Raw genomic sequence first — 14,525 nt, 5'->3', positions numbered from 1 at the left:
TAAATTTCTTAATAATAATGTAGCCACACTATAACTTCTCTATGTGGAGGTGGTGGTTTAATACTTCTACATAATGTTTTTACCGTTTTATTTTCATCTAATCTGTTTAGAGACCCACTTCCTCCTGCTTCAAAACTCCCCCACACCACAAAGCTTGAAGCTTATTCCTCTTTCCTCTGAATTTAACAATGGTCTTTATGGCCTGGCACTTCAGTTTTAGTTTCACCAGCCCACATGGTGTATCCAAAAAGTTATTTGATCTTCAAACTGTGACTTGACTCTTTTTGTTGTCTTCTACCTCCCTGTGTGGCTTTTCGGCCCATGTTGGTACTAACCTTGTTCTATGGGGGGTAATGAATTTCTCCCTTGATCTTCCAAAGGATGATGGTACAAAGTCATCAGGAGAAAACTCCCCTTAATTAATTATTCTGCCATTTAACAAATGGAAATATTGTGGTAATCCTAACTGATTTAAAATACGTTCAGCCTGATGTAATGATGTTCTACGGATGAACGTGTTTTCACAGGAAATAGCTAAACAGCTGCAGGAAGAGGAGGAGGAGCAGGTCAGGAGGAGTCAAGACCAGGAGGATTTTCATGAAGGTACATTTTTTCATTTTGAAAAATTGACGGCTATTTTGATGGATTGATTGATTATTGGTTGTTTTTTGTATAGCTAGGTTTTGTTTTTGTTGCCTCTTTAGACATTTTTCTGGACGTAGCCCCAGTGACATGGAGTCTGATTTCTGGGTTAGAGATGATAGACGGTGCAGTTAGGCATATATTGGATCGGCTCTGGTGTATTGTCTTAATTACAAATGAAATACAATCTTTCGTGTTTGTTTGTATATGGAAAATGTGAATCAAAGTGTAATATCACTTTGGTATTTTTCAAAGCATGTCCTTTGTCTCAGAACAGATTTGAAGCCGTATATTTTGCTCTAAATCTGTTATTTGCGTTGCATGCTGTGTTTTTAAGCATGCTTCACATTGCTGTCTGTAAAAAGAAAACATTTCTGTTAAATGTGTAAAGCTACTTGTATAACTCTTGCACTTGCAGCTTTTTTTATTGCTGTTTAGGGTTGTTATTAACTACACTTGTCTTTCACCATGCACTAACAGACTCTCCCATCCTTATTGCTTTTGTTTGCATGTTTATCAATGCTAAAGGCAGCACCAGTGGTCCTGCGCTGCCGTCCTCTCACCACCACACACTCAGCAGCCCTCACCCAGGACAGCAGCAGTCCTCACCTGTCACCAGCAGGTGGCAGCATTCTACCTCTCATCGTGGTTCAGTGTTAACTGGGCCTCAGACTGGTTCTCCCAGGAGAGCAGCGTCTCAGAGCAGCACAACTTCATGGTCAAATCAAGGGCATGTAGAGACCAGCAGGCAAAGAAGGCCTGAGCACAGAGAGCCTATAGATGAGGATTCAGAAGACTCGGATACTGTTTTTACTGAACAGCTCTCTGTTTGGGCCCGGCGTCTGTATAACGGGGCAAATACAGCGCCTCGTCAACGACAGGCTTCTTTAAGAGCCCCACAAGAGAGGAATTACAGAAGTCTGTGCACTCGCAGCAGCGTCACAAAGGACTTGGCAGGCAGGGAGGAGGAGAGCAAAAACTGTGAGGAAGACTATTACGAAAACAATAATGTGCAATGGAGAATATGTAGGAATGTGGATTATGACAGCGATGAACATGAAGGCAGGCCTCAGGAAGCAGACAGTAGGCCAGCCGAGGCCTGCGAAAGGCGATGTCACCGCAGCGAATCGGTGAGCGTACCCGACCGAAGCAGACACAGAAACAGAGACCTGGCAAGAACCTGGAGCTGCAAGGAGAACCCCGATAAACACGTCCGCTTCCAGGATGATCAGAGAGGTCCGGTCAGGAAGCAGGACGACAGCCTGAAGGTGTGGGAGATGCTTGGCCACCTCCTGCAGGAGAGGGGCGTGCCTGTGAAGGTTGGTGGCAGCGGGGCGCCGCTGCAGATAAGGGCTCAAAGCAGAGACAGCCAGGCGCTTTATGGGAGTGAGGTCTCCTATGGTGACTCCCAGCCACATCAGAGAGCCTTCCATCGAGCCGCCACCACCAGGCACAGTTTCCATGGAGATATCAGGCAGAGGAGGAGATCGTCATGCGGAGAAAGCTTTGGGAGAGATCACAGAGCAGACCAAGACAGGCGTAATTATAACAGAGAGGTTTGTGACCGCAATAGTGGAGAGCCTCATGTCTTTGACAGAGGCTCAAGTTGGAGCGAACACAAATACGTAAACATTGACAATAACAGAGAGAGAAAAGCGAATCAGACCAGAGTAAAGAGGGTGACAAGCGAACGCAGGCATTGGCACAAGATCACAGAAGAAACGTTGAGCTCAGACGAGGAGCAGGAGGCAGAGAGAAGAGCGGAGCGTCCAAGGCGAAGAGCGCTACATCGTAGCCAAAGCTTCAGCAGCAGCAGGGGTTCGAGCAGACACAGGTCGAGGCACGTAGTAGCAGGTAACACCCCGACCTGCAGCCAGCTCTGAATCTGCACAGGGGGACACTTCCAATGTGTTCTTCCCATCTGATCTCTTAATCTTTACTCAATCGTTGCTGTGGGAGTGGGCTTCACCTGTGGCTCTGGTGTCTGACGTGGGAATTTATTTTTCTGTTTTCAGTCTAGAAACTTTACATCTCTTCAGTGTCTACATTTTTACCAATCAAGTCTTGATCTGCATAGTGACTTCTCCAACTCCATCCTCTCATTTCTTGGTGTGATTCCAAATAACCTTGTGCTTTTGAGTCATTTATTTATTTGATCAATCTGGCAATATGTTTTACTGTAATCACAGTGAGTTTTCCCCCTTAGGGGCTTCTCTGCAACCAGAGCCAAGCGAGGCAGGTCTGGATCTGGGAGACTTGCATCAGGTCCTGCAAGATGAAGAACTGGCCCGCAAGCTTCAGGAGGAGGAAGACAAGCAGCTGAGGAGGGTAAGGGATGGAAGACGTTTTACAGATTATGAAAATGCCTTTGGAAAACCGCAAACTCTACTGTTGGAATGTTGGAATATAGACAAACAAGCATTTTTATAGCACAAAAGGAAAGAATATGTGGTTTTGAGAAATTTTAAATGTATAAATTTTTTCTATTTTTAAAGTGTTTTTCACCAATAAAAGTTATTTCTTTCACTCCTAAATAAAATTATTTAGTCATCCAGTCAGGAAAGAGAGGCCACTTCCGTTTAATTTAATCTCTGTATTAGGGCTGTTGTAAATTTTACTAATCGAATATTCGATCAATTATTCTGACGATTAATCGAGTAATCAAATAAAATTTGATAAAATATTGGTAAATTCAACCATAACAGCAGTATTACTATCGGATAAAATCATCGGCTCAAATTTTTGTATTTGTGATTATACAATTATTTTTCTGTAGTTTAGAGAATTAACCTGTAACAATAACAGCTCGCTTTTTAAGTTGACCTGGACAAAAAATATATGAAAATCTGAAATATTCAATTTAATAATAAAGAGGCAGACTCACAAAGACACTCCTAAAGCTGTCTATACTCCAGTCTTTAGTTAATGTATTCATCTTCAGTCCATTTAATAGGTGAACTCTCACTTTACCCAACCATTTCTAGCTTTTATGTATATATGAGCGACTGATTCACATCTACCAGCTGTGTACCGCCACGATGCGCTCTGCCGCCCATTTTTGCGACCAGGATGATAGGAAATTTATTTTCCTGTTTGTCCTTAAAGCTACACTTACATTAAGCATCAACTCCAGCACTGTGCTGAGTCTATCCGCTCATCGCCGTTCGCTCTTCATCGCCACCAGGAAGCAGCTCCGGGAGGAGAAAGGCTGCTGTACTCCAGGCATCGCGCCAGACAATTTAAGGATGCTTATTGATCCCCCCCAAAAAAGATACATACCCAGACATTATCATAACTCAATGAAATACCCCAGAACTTTATACTATTAGTGCTTAGCTTTCGTAAACAGCTCATTTGCGAAAGTGAGAGCGTTGCGCAACAGAAATAATCACCGGGCCGGAACACGGTGCGCTAAATAATAAAACCTCGTTTAACGAAGCTTCGGGGCAGGTAATTTTCCACGGGGAATTTTAGTAATCGAGGAACTCGAATCATTCAAGGAATCGTTGCAGCCGTACCCGTTATAAATCCAGCAGTTATGTGAACCTCAAACATTTTCTACAGAACATTAGTGAACAACTAATGAAGATCAAAGAACAAAGTAGATATGACGGGAATACAGTTGTGGAGAAGTTTGGTTATGAAAAAATTTTCAATCTAAAAATGGAAAGAATGCGACACATGTGCAAATCTAAGGAGGCTTTTATTGTCCACACAAATTAACAGGCAGGATAAAGACGGGTAGCCATCGTAACTCTGGAGCATTACTGGAAACGGTTAAAAAAACAGGTTTTTACAACTGTTTCCAGTTGTCGGAAAAACAATCAATTCCCAAACACTTGTAGGTGAAAATCTGTAGTAGAAAATTATTATAAGGTAATATCTGCTAGTTAAATTGCTCTGGGTTTATTCTAAATTCTTGTACATTTCCACCAGATGAAGCTATTTGGGTTACATGTACAAGGTTGGGAGTTGTTTTCTACAGATGCATCAGAACCAGACTGTCTCGCCCCTTGTTTTGGATCCCTTATCCTTGGTGTAGAACTCATGTGTTGACTCTGTCTGGAGAGCTTTTCACCCAGAACTGCTTCATTATTGATTGTCCTACAAGCTCTCTGTATTGTGCACATTATATGAACAAACCTGATTGAGTGATTTCACCTGACAGTGCTTGGTAATAGTTGGGTTTTTTTCCACAACAAAATCACTGCCTTATTTTGCACCATGCGGATAATGAGAGTCACGAGATCAGACAGTCATGAACAAGTCAGAGCAAGTCCTGGGTAGCACAGAGTTCACACCTGAGGAGACAGTCAGGTTTCCCAGCTGCTGCTGAATAACATCTGATCCTGGGTGTGGAGCCCAGACAAGTTCGCTAGATGAGAGTTCAGAGTCTAGATATCACCTTACACTAAAATGTTCTGGCACACACTGCATAAATCTGATCTTTAAAGAAGAGTCTGCTGAAACGAAACTATACAAAATTATGTTTAAAGTTTACCACAAGCCTTCTAGAAGGCTCAGAAACATGCGGATGGATGTTTATGTTTGGATGATTTTAAAATGAAACATTTTGACCGAAGACAAACTCCGAAACTCCGAAGAAGGTCGGAGTTTATTTGACGCTGAATGGACTAAAAACAAGTCGAGATTCAGCCTCTAGCAGGACGACGATCTGAAACGTACAGCCAGAACTACAACCTAGAGATCAAAGCATATTTGAGTGTTTGAATGGCCTAATTAAAGTCCAGAACTAAATCTAATTGAGCATTGATGCTTTGTTTTCAGACAAATCCCATCAAATCTGATTAAACACAACTTATTTTGCGAGGAAAACACAGCAAACATTTATCTCAAGATGTGCAAAGCTGTTAGAGACTTTCCTCAAAGGACTACCAGCTGTAACTGTAATGAATCAGGATGGGGAAAATACCAATTCAGGCCACACTTTTCAGATTATTTGAAAGGAAAAATAAGTGTCAGAATCCTTCCACTATAGAATCCTGCACTTACTTTGTGTTGGTCTACTATTTAAAACCCCAATAAGACATTGACGTTTGTGGATCTAACATGAGAAATGTGGTCAAATTTTAATACTTTTACAAGGTGCTGAAGGTGAAGATTTTGTTACAGGAGGAAAATGAAAAGAAATAATGTTCTTTACTTTCTTTACAGACGTCTTTACGCAGTTCCTATCCAGAGGGGGACTTCAGGGTAGCTCAGGTTGCACAAGATGAGGTACAGTGGTGAATTCCTGCGTTTTGTTCATTCTTCTGAAATATCCTACCTTGATTTGTTTTTTTGTTTTGTTGTAGGAAATTGCACATTTTATGCAGAAGCAGGAAATTAAGGCCAAGCGAAGATCTCGTGAACTGGAAGGGCCAGGATCCTGGCACGAACACAGAGCAATGATGAATCACTACGACAGGCGAGCTGCCAGAGAAAGACAGGTGCCAGGAAATAAAAGTTTAATTAGTTTTATAAATAACAGGATCAACAGAGACTTCGTCTTGTTCTTTAGGTGTATCGAGAAAGACTCGACTCGGAGGGTCTCCCCTCTCCGGCTGAAGACTGCTCACCGGAGAACCAGCCACCCAGCCCCGTTCACGCCCTACCGTAAGGAAATTAAGCATCTGTACTATTACTGCATCGATTCTGTGTTACGCATCAAATAATGCTGCCGTTGCAGAAAAGCCCAGCAGATGAGAAACATAGCAGAGGAGCTGGACCCGACCTTCCAGGGCCGAGTGCACGTCCCAGAGAGCTTCCAAGCAGGACAAACTGGTACCAAACAGGATGAATGAGTCTCGTCGTTACACAGTTGAAACAATAGCTTTGCATTCACTTTGTTTGTTTCAATTACAGGTCAAACCAGTGAGGCGCTTCCCACCGTCCAATCCGGCTCCCAGGACCTAACCCTCGAGGAACCGACGTTCATACCACCGACAAAACGACAGGCGGATAAATCTGGACGGAGTAAACCCAAAGAGAAAAGGGAAGGATGCAAGCAACAATAAGCAGATTGTGCTGACGGAAAATGTTTTTTTTTTTTATATAAGATAATTTTAATCTAACAAAGTGTTCTCATTGTTTATTGCTTTATCATCAAAAACTGAAAGAAAAACCAAGACAAGCACTTTAGGTTAGTAAAGCAAGGACGCATTATTATCGCATGTTGGACACTAGAACCAAAAGGGAAATGTTTAATTTGTTGAAGTACTTTTTAAAATGTGTATATTTAGTGTTTAATTTAACAATAATAGCATTAATGTTTGTTTTTTTTTATCAGTAGCCAAATGTCTTTACCGCTCAACCCTTTCGGTTTTCACCGCAAACAGAGCGCCTGACTTCAGCTCAGAAACTATTCGTTGTACGTTTCCTGGCTGGGATTTAGATAAAAGCTCCAAACAGCACCCTTCACTTTGGTTTAACCACAAACCGTTTTCTCCGAAGGCTGAAAAAGAAGTGAGATTGATGACATGTGAACTTGGTTTTAATCACCTGCACTTGCATGCGTGTGCCACCTCTGTGTTTGTTTTCAGGTGTTATTGTTTACAGCTCTACAGCGACAATCAAATGAACTAACCTGAGAATGAAAACTGATCAACATTAGGTTTTTTTTTTATTCAATGCTGAAAATAAGTATTCATACCTCCTAAAGTTTTTCTTTTTGTCACGTTTAAACCACAGAGCAGAGTATTTTATTGGCTTTTCATGACAGTTTTAAAAAGTCTTTGCAGGTGTAAATCTACATTGTCTAATTGTCGATGTTTACAAATGAACAACCGCTTGTCGCAGTTGCACAAATGCCACACTTTTCAGATTTATACACTAAATTAACCCTTTACTTGTCAGGTGCAAAGGAACAGATGATGGTCAGAGTTGCTACTTTTTGTGTTGGGTTTTCAGGTCTCATGTTTGTGGTTGTAACACGAGGAATGTGGAGAATTTAAGGAGTATGGATGCTTTTACAAAACAGTCCTTAACAAGATACACTCCCAGGTCCAACTCTAAAACCTCCTGTTGACCTTTCTGCTACGTTTTTATATTCAGTGAAATGCGACAGAGTCTGTCAGAACTCGCTCTGTGGGAAATTACCTCATACCACTCACTGATAATATTCATTCCGATGATTAAAAACTTTGGGATTTTTTGTTTTGTTTTGTTTTGTTTTTTTTGCTTTTGTTTCCGTTTGATCTGAATTGAATGCTTTATGCTTTACTTCCTCCTGTTCTTTTCCGTATATATGTGGCCACTTCTTTGCTGGAAAATAGTCAGTTTTTTCCCAGCTGTTCTGTATAAAAGCACAACAAATAAATAAATATATCATTTATTTGGTGTTTGAAAAATGTGATAAAAGTACAATGTAAAACTTTAAATACAACACAGAATGAAACAATTTTCTGACTTCAACAAAACGGTGGAAAGGATACAGGTAGCAGATGACAGACTAAATAAAGTGCTACAGTCAGCGTATGCGTTTGCTCTTCTCAGGACGACGCTTGTGAATTTTGAGGTCTGTTAGACCAACGCCGCCCAGCTGAGAATAGTGACTCATAGTCTACACACTATCTGATAAATTACAATAGATGTGGGCTTACTTTGTTTCCACCAGAAGCCCACACACGATATTTCTTTGTTCCATTTTGTTAAGAAATAACGCCCGCTACAGTTCAAGCCAAATACGGCTTTAAAAAAAAAAAACCCAACACTTCCTGTTGGTCTTATCTCTGCGGCCACCTACTTTGTTCAAGTAGAGGAGTTTCACAGAAAACAAAACAGCAGTGGGGGATTTCCACTTGACCCTGAAGGCTTGATTTGATCTATAATTGAAGTTAAAGCTGCCTAGTTTGTATCACCTCGATATGACACTGAAATGAATTCAAGCCATGACTAATGAATGACCTTAAAGGTTACTCGTGATCCCCGCTGTGCAAGAGGCATGACTCAGCTTGCTTGTGCTTATCCTGAGGTTGTTTTGTTAAATCCCTCCAGTGTGAAGCTTAGGGACAACATGGGGAAAACCCCTTCTTCTGGACTTTTTCTGATTAGCAATTAAGCAACAGCTGGAAAACCCAGGAAGTTTTTGTTATCAAGTTTTACTCTATGTCGTTCTGCAGCTTTTACAACCTGCTGACTGTGATTAAGCAAGTTAATCTTTCAGAGCTATGTGGAGGTGAAATATAGCTACAAGTTTTACAGTTCAAATCAGATATTGGCACAAAATTCTTATACCAAACGCAAATTTTTTTAACAAACATCTATGTACATTTGCTCATATTTAGTAGAATTGCACTAAGAAGCATCATTTTGGTCAAAAGATCTGCTTCCATAAGCTTCAGGTGTAACCGAGTCGGTCCAAACTAATTTAGACGTTTTTGACCTCCTCGAAAACCCGTTTTTCCAAGTACAGTAGTCTGAGGTTTACACTCACAGCACATAACATCCATTCAAGTGAAATATTCTGAGTCAACCTATCAGAAGCTGACGAAGCAAACTTGGTTTGCGCCGAGTTGTTTAAAAACACTGAAGTTTTGGTGTATTCATTAAGAATTTACCAAATATAACTACTGCTGGTAACCAACTGAACTAAAGTAAGAAATGTTTGATTCATTGGCGGAAATGGTTTTGTCTTTTTATAGCGTGCATGTAACTCTGTGGTTTCAGCTGATCAAAAACGACGCCGTCGTCGCTTGGCCTCGTTTACGCACTTACACTATTAATAACCAGACAATATGCACAACACACTCAGCAGAAAAGACAACTAAAAAAAAACAGTAGGTAACTAGATTGATCAATGGAACAAAGGTAAAGGCTAACATTTGCTCCAGGAAGGTGTACGTGGGCTCGGTATGACAAATGACTAAAAGCTGAACGCCCACTTGCACTGTACTTTCAAATTGAGCAACACTGTAGCATGCGCCATACAACACTCTCTTTTCCACAGAAATAGTAGCTTAAACTGTTATCAGGGTCACTACACATTACGAAGAATCTTCTTTAACCCTTAAATGTCAGATACAGTGCAGTGTTTGAAAACGCTAAATAAAGCTGCTTTGTCCTCCAGTAGGGGAAGAACAGTGTGGCTTTCTGTCATTTACATAAAGAAAGTCACAGTTAAAGTCCACTTGGTTTTTTTCTCCCCCCCATCTCAGAATTCCCCTTCCTCTTGTGTTTGTATTTACAGTCAAAGGATAAATAGTAAACAGCCAGTAGGGAGACCTCATCGTCCTTCTTTAGGTCAAAGTCCTTCAAACTTATGGCTCAGTTTGGTAAAGAATCCCATCTTGTTTAGGATAAAAATGTTTTCCTCAGCTGTAGATGCCACTTTGTTTCCATTCACACAATTTCCTCCTCCGAGTCCTTGGATATGAGTGATTCTGTGCTGTTTCCCTGCTCCTGCTGGGCTTCATGAAAACTGCATTCAATAGCAATCAGTGTCCTTGGCTCATCTGAGTAACAAGGGGAAAAAAATATGGCAAAGTTAATACTCTGGCACTGCATTTGGATACTACCTTCTTAAAGTGCTTTAAAGATAAATGATCATTACCTGAAGGGCTACTAATAACAATGGGTGTTTTTGAGGGGGTTCGTCTTTGTGCCTTTTCCTTTTTGCCTTTGCAGTGGATCAGCGCCGACACAAGGACGATAAAGATGATGAGACACATCATCAGGGCCCCAATGACTGCAAACGACTCCATCGGCCATAACTGTTCTTTGTTCCCGTCTTCAAAGCAAGAAGATACATTTTACCCTCACTGAAAATAAGCATAAAAGCTCAGCAGAGATGCTACTGGATCCTCTCTTACCAGGTTTCTCTGGTTTGGTCTTTGGATTGGTTACGGGTAGAGTTGTCGGAGGTTGAGGTAGTTCACATATGATGTCAGAAGATGCATTTCCTTGGAATACAATTATATGAGTTGGATCTGGACACCTTTGGAGAAAGAATCCCAGTTAGTTTAATTTGTTTCTGTCAAATCAGCATTTCAGGAGCCAAAAAAAAAAGTTTAAGGGAGAAAGGTAACTCACCTGGTACTGAAGGATTTACAGTCCTGGTGAATTTGGTCATTAAAGGTTCCTTTAGGACAAGGCCTGCAATCACCTGTAAAAGATAGTTGTTTTTTTAAGTTGATTTCCAAAATATCAAGTTTGCTCAATGGTCACAACCCAGTATTTGCAGATATACATACGTTTTTTCGTAGGTTCCTCTCCTTTTCCACACTCGTCCACACAGAAGGTACATCCTGCGTCTCCACAGCGAAGACCTTCTTTACACCTGCACTGTGTGTTACTTTTGGGGGTACAATCTTTGAAATGGACAAGAGCACCTGCAAAAGATGGAAATAAGAAATCAGACTGAGATGGAGCTACAATAAAAATGTATTTTTCTCCTTAATGAGATAACATACCAACACACTGGATGCATGATGAACATCTATAACCCAAAGACTGATATGTATAAGTTCCATCTTCACACGGAGTGCAAAGCTGTTGAGGATTTGTTCCAGATGGTTTGACCAACCGATTCCCTGCAAAGAAATCCACACATGCAAAATCACAAATCAGACACCAACAGCTCTGAATATTTACACTTTATCATGCATGTACATGGTTACCTGCCCCAGCAAATCAAAACTCTAGTAACTGTGAATCATAGCCGTAAAACATCTGGGTGAATCCTGTTACTCGGAGGAATCCCAGACTGGATTAATCAGTCGTATCAGCCAAGCGTTTGTTGTGGGATTAGGTGAAAAACCACTGAAACTATATTTGGTCACATGCAGCCACCACAGAGGAACTCCCCAAAGCCAGGAATGCTACTTTTTTTTCTTTCCATTTTCATTTGTCTAAAGATTACAGAACAACTCGAGCAAATTCGAGAACTTGTGCCTTTTTTTTTTTAAATCAAACATGTCACACATTGTAAATATGAACTGCATTTTTTTAAGGTTTTATTCTTGTTACATTCCTTCTAATTACACAGTCCTTTATAACATGCGTAAAACTGACAAAATATTGTTTCATTCTTTGATTTTCCACTCACCAGGATGACATTCAATACACTTAACGGAGCCCTTGTCCTCTGTGTCTGGAACCCATTTCTTGCAGCCAACTTCAACGTCTCCAAGGATACACAGGAAGCCCTGAGCGAGAAGAGCGAGACCCAGCATCCAGAAGAACCCGGCCATCCTGAAGTGTCAGCTCCCAAACCTCAGTGATAATCCAAAAAAATAAATGTTTGCTTTTTCTGGTTTGTTAATCTAGAATCTATCAGCTTCACTCAGATGAAGTTGTATCCAGCTGAAGCTCTGACTTGTAAGCCTCTCTCTGTTCAGACTCAGCCCACCACCAGCTGGGCTCGGCTTTTATGACTAGGAGGGGGCGTGGCCTGGAAGGTCTTTTTTTTTAAAAAAACCTTTAAACACAAGTTAAATTAAAATAAAATAAAAATTGCATTTCTTTATCACTTTAAAAAGAGAGAAAAAAAACATTTCAGTGAACGTTAGGCACAATAAACGATGTAAAGATGTGGAAATGTGTTGCAAATTGAAAAGCAGAACAAACACTCTGATATAAAATATGTCATATGTGTGGATGCTTTACTGAATGTTTTTGTGACAACTTGGATCAATTAAGTTCCTTCTGTTTCCATCTGTCTGAGACATTTTATTTCACTCCGTTCCTTGTTACAGCTGGAAAATGAGGTCAAACATGTCTCTGATTTTTAAATCTCCGGTCCTGGCTTTCCAGACTTTAACAACTTTTCACTTGTTGAGTCCACAGCAATTAAAACAGAAAACAAAAAAAAACCTAAACTGTGCCACACAATAGATTCAGTGGATTTAAATACAGATTATCATACACGTCTTTTGATGTTTTCATTGTATTGAGTCAAGATGAATTATGATGAATTATGTGAAATACAACTTATGATCTCTTCACATCATGTGACACTGATTAAGCTTGAAATTAAAAAAAAAAAAATCCAGGCTTCCAGGCTAAATCACACATTGTTTTGAGATAGCAAAACTGAAAATAAAAGCACAATGTGAGTCATTTTTGTTTTAAAATGAGAATAAATCAACCTAAAATCAATTATTATCCATTTCCTCTGAAAAGACTGTTTCCTTCCAGTAAGTGTCTTAAATGTGGGGAAATTTATGAAGATGACATGCCATCAGGTGATAAACTATAAACAATGCAAACATCATTACCAAATCACCTCTTTGTCATTTTCTCATCATCTTCCCCTGACATATAAAAGATGATCTTTGACCTTCTAAAGAAACACGCATGTATTGATTCACCTCCTTCTATGTACAGATTGCACAAGTATGATGTCAAAAGTGAACACCTCTTCTAACACTTGTCTCAGAAACACTTCCCACTCTTACCCCTAAACGCCCCCTTGCCCCCTGCCCGCTGTCAGACAGTGTAAACTCCCCCCCTCCGATTAACATACCGACTTGGGAAATACTCCTAAATCGTTCGGTAAGCAGCAGCAGTAACATTCAGCCTGCTGGTAAATGACTGCATGTAGTTGCATGTAGGCTGACATGTAGGTTCGGCGGCAGTCGCGTCAGCTCCGACAGAAAAGGACAACTTATTTTTATTTGCGCTTTTAATTTTGAAGACGCGAGCGTTCGAAATAGGTCGCTTCTGATATTTCGACGCGCTGTTTAATCTGCCTCTGCAGCTGAGTGATGTCACTTCCTTCCTGACCACTGACGCCCCTCTCGTGAGTGGGAGCGTGGAGACGCTTTTTCTCACGCGCGCGCTCTTTCTGTCTGTCTGTACGTGTCTGTGCGCGCGTGTGGTTGGTGGGCTCAGTCAACTGGTGGTCTCTCTCTACGGCTGCAGTTTGGTGTCTGAGCATTGTGAAAGTAACGTCTACCCACTGGGAAAGTACACGCAGCTCGGAGTTTCCACGCAGGGGGGTGTTAACGTGAACTGTCAACGCAGATGAGATTATGACACGTTTGGTGTGGCGCGTTTTTGGTATTATTTTTTTTTTAGTATTTTTACCACCATTTTCTTCCCATTGGAGCATCGTTGGAGCCAAAACATTAAGTTCAAATTACATTTTCTAGTGAGAAATTAAACCTTTGCTTCACTGTTAGTGCAGAGTGTCTCCATCTTGTGGCGTTAATGCAGTTGACACTTCAATCTTGATGCAGGAGTCTTCAATTAATTTTAATAGGCAAGGCTACTAAAGCTTTCCAGATGAGGTTTTGGCTTTTATGTGAAAGTAAAATCTGATAGGATGGTAAAGCAGAAGTTGTGGAGCTGGATGGTGGACAGGGGTCAGCGCAGCTCAGTAAAACTGCGTTATTTTCTTATCATTTTCCATCAAAACCAGAATTTGCATCTCTAGCTGCCTGAGCTACAGTCAAGTCATCTTTTGGATCAGACCACATGACCTTCAGCCTGCACCTTCATTGAACCAGTTTTTAAAAATATATATATATAAATAGAGCTGCAGTTTTGGACATGTTCTGACCCGGTTGTCTAAGAAATCTGTCAACTTTCCCAACCTTAACCATAATCAGCTTAAAATGCATCTTAACTGCACCTTCAGGTTACAACAGTAAAACGTTTGGTGCCTCACCTGCAGCGATGCCGTAAAGACAGAGCAAATCTCTCAGTTTTGGATCTGTTTTTAACTTCTCTAATAGCTGATGTTGATCTAGATCTAGAATACTGAACTGCTGGCATTGGGTTCCACTAAAGAGCGGCTAAGCTAATAGTCTTAGTATTTAGGAGCTCTGTTATGGGAGGAGTTTGGAATAGAAGTTGGAAAAAGGTTTCCCTTTCCTCGCTCCAGAACGAGCTGGAAAGTGTTAGAGGGACGGATCGCCGAGGATTCCTCCTCCTGGACCCGG

General features: G+C 40.9%; 2 protein-coding genes across 5 annotated transcripts in view; one reads left to right on the top strand and one right to left on the bottom strand.

Annotated features, from left to right (window-relative positions):
- Positions 1–7,975, top strand: part of ccdc187 (coiled-coil domain containing 187) — a 22,331-nt gene extending 14,356 nt beyond the window's left edge. For 2 of the 3 annotated variants that reach the window (XM_008414302.2, XM_008414301.2), the window contains 8 exons: positions 528–603; positions 1,171–2,496; positions 2,849–2,970; positions 5,818–5,880; positions 5,958–6,092; positions 6,164–6,258; positions 6,332–6,426; positions 6,508–7,975. In XM_008414302.2, the coding sequence (XP_008412524.1) occupies positions 528–603; positions 1,171–2,496; positions 2,849–2,970; positions 5,818–5,880; positions 5,958–6,092; positions 6,164–6,258; positions 6,332–6,426; positions 6,508–6,659 (2,064 nt within the window). In that variant the 3' untranslated portion in view covers positions 6,660–7,975. The remainder of the gene's footprint in view (positions 1–527; positions 604–1,170; positions 2,497–2,848; positions 2,971–5,817; positions 5,881–5,957; positions 6,093–6,163; positions 6,259–6,331; positions 6,427–6,507) is intronic. The other variant, XM_008414303.2, reaches the window with a different exon arrangement.
- tnfrsf9a (tumor necrosis factor receptor superfamily, member 9a) lies at positions 7,957–14,525 on the bottom strand. Of its 2 annotated transcripts, none has more exons than XM_008414299.2 (8): positions 14,252–14,525; positions 11,687–11,853; positions 11,052–11,171; positions 10,833–10,970; positions 10,672–10,744; positions 10,452–10,576; positions 10,193–10,369; positions 7,957–10,094 (listed from the first exon to the last, which is right to left on the bottom strand). In XM_008414299.2, the coding sequence occupies exons 2-8, from the start codon at positions 11,829–11,831 to the stop codon at positions 9,982–9,984; spliced, it is 891 nt and encodes a 296-aa protein (XP_008412521.1). In that variant the 5' UTR covers positions 11,832–11,853; positions 14,252–14,525; the 3' UTR covers positions 7,957–9,981. The 2 variants fall into 2 exon arrangements, with proteins under 2 accessions (XP_008412521.1, XP_008412522.1); XM_008414300.2 differs by lacking the exon at positions 14,252–14,525 and adding an exon at positions 13,106–14,192.

The sequence above is a fragment of the Poecilia reticulata genome, linkage group LG7 (genome assembly GCF_000633615.1).
Source record: "Poecilia reticulata strain Guanapo linkage group LG7, Guppy_female_1.0+MT, whole genome shotgun sequence".
Lineage (NCBI taxonomy): Eukaryota > Metazoa > Chordata > Actinopteri > Cyprinodontiformes > Poeciliidae > Poecilia > Poecilia reticulata.
Note: the sequence above shows the minus strand (reverse complement) of the source record. Positions and strands in the feature narration are given on the sequence as shown.

Bases quoted from the DNA above. Each gene is read 5' to 3' on its own strand.
- tnfrsf9a (XM_008414299.2), bottom strand. From the start codon at position 11,831: ATGGCCGGGTTCTTCTGGATGCTGGGTCTCGCTCTTCTCGCTCAGGGC. The intron at 11,172-11,686 runs GTGAGTGGAAAA...ATTTCTTTGCAG, and splicing joins GTGTATTGAATGTCATCCTG to GGAATCGGTTGGTCAAACCA. The intron at 10,577-10,671 runs GTGAGTTACCTT...CTTTCTCCAAAG, and splicing joins TGTAAATCCTTCAGTACCAG to GTGTCCAGATCCAACTCATA.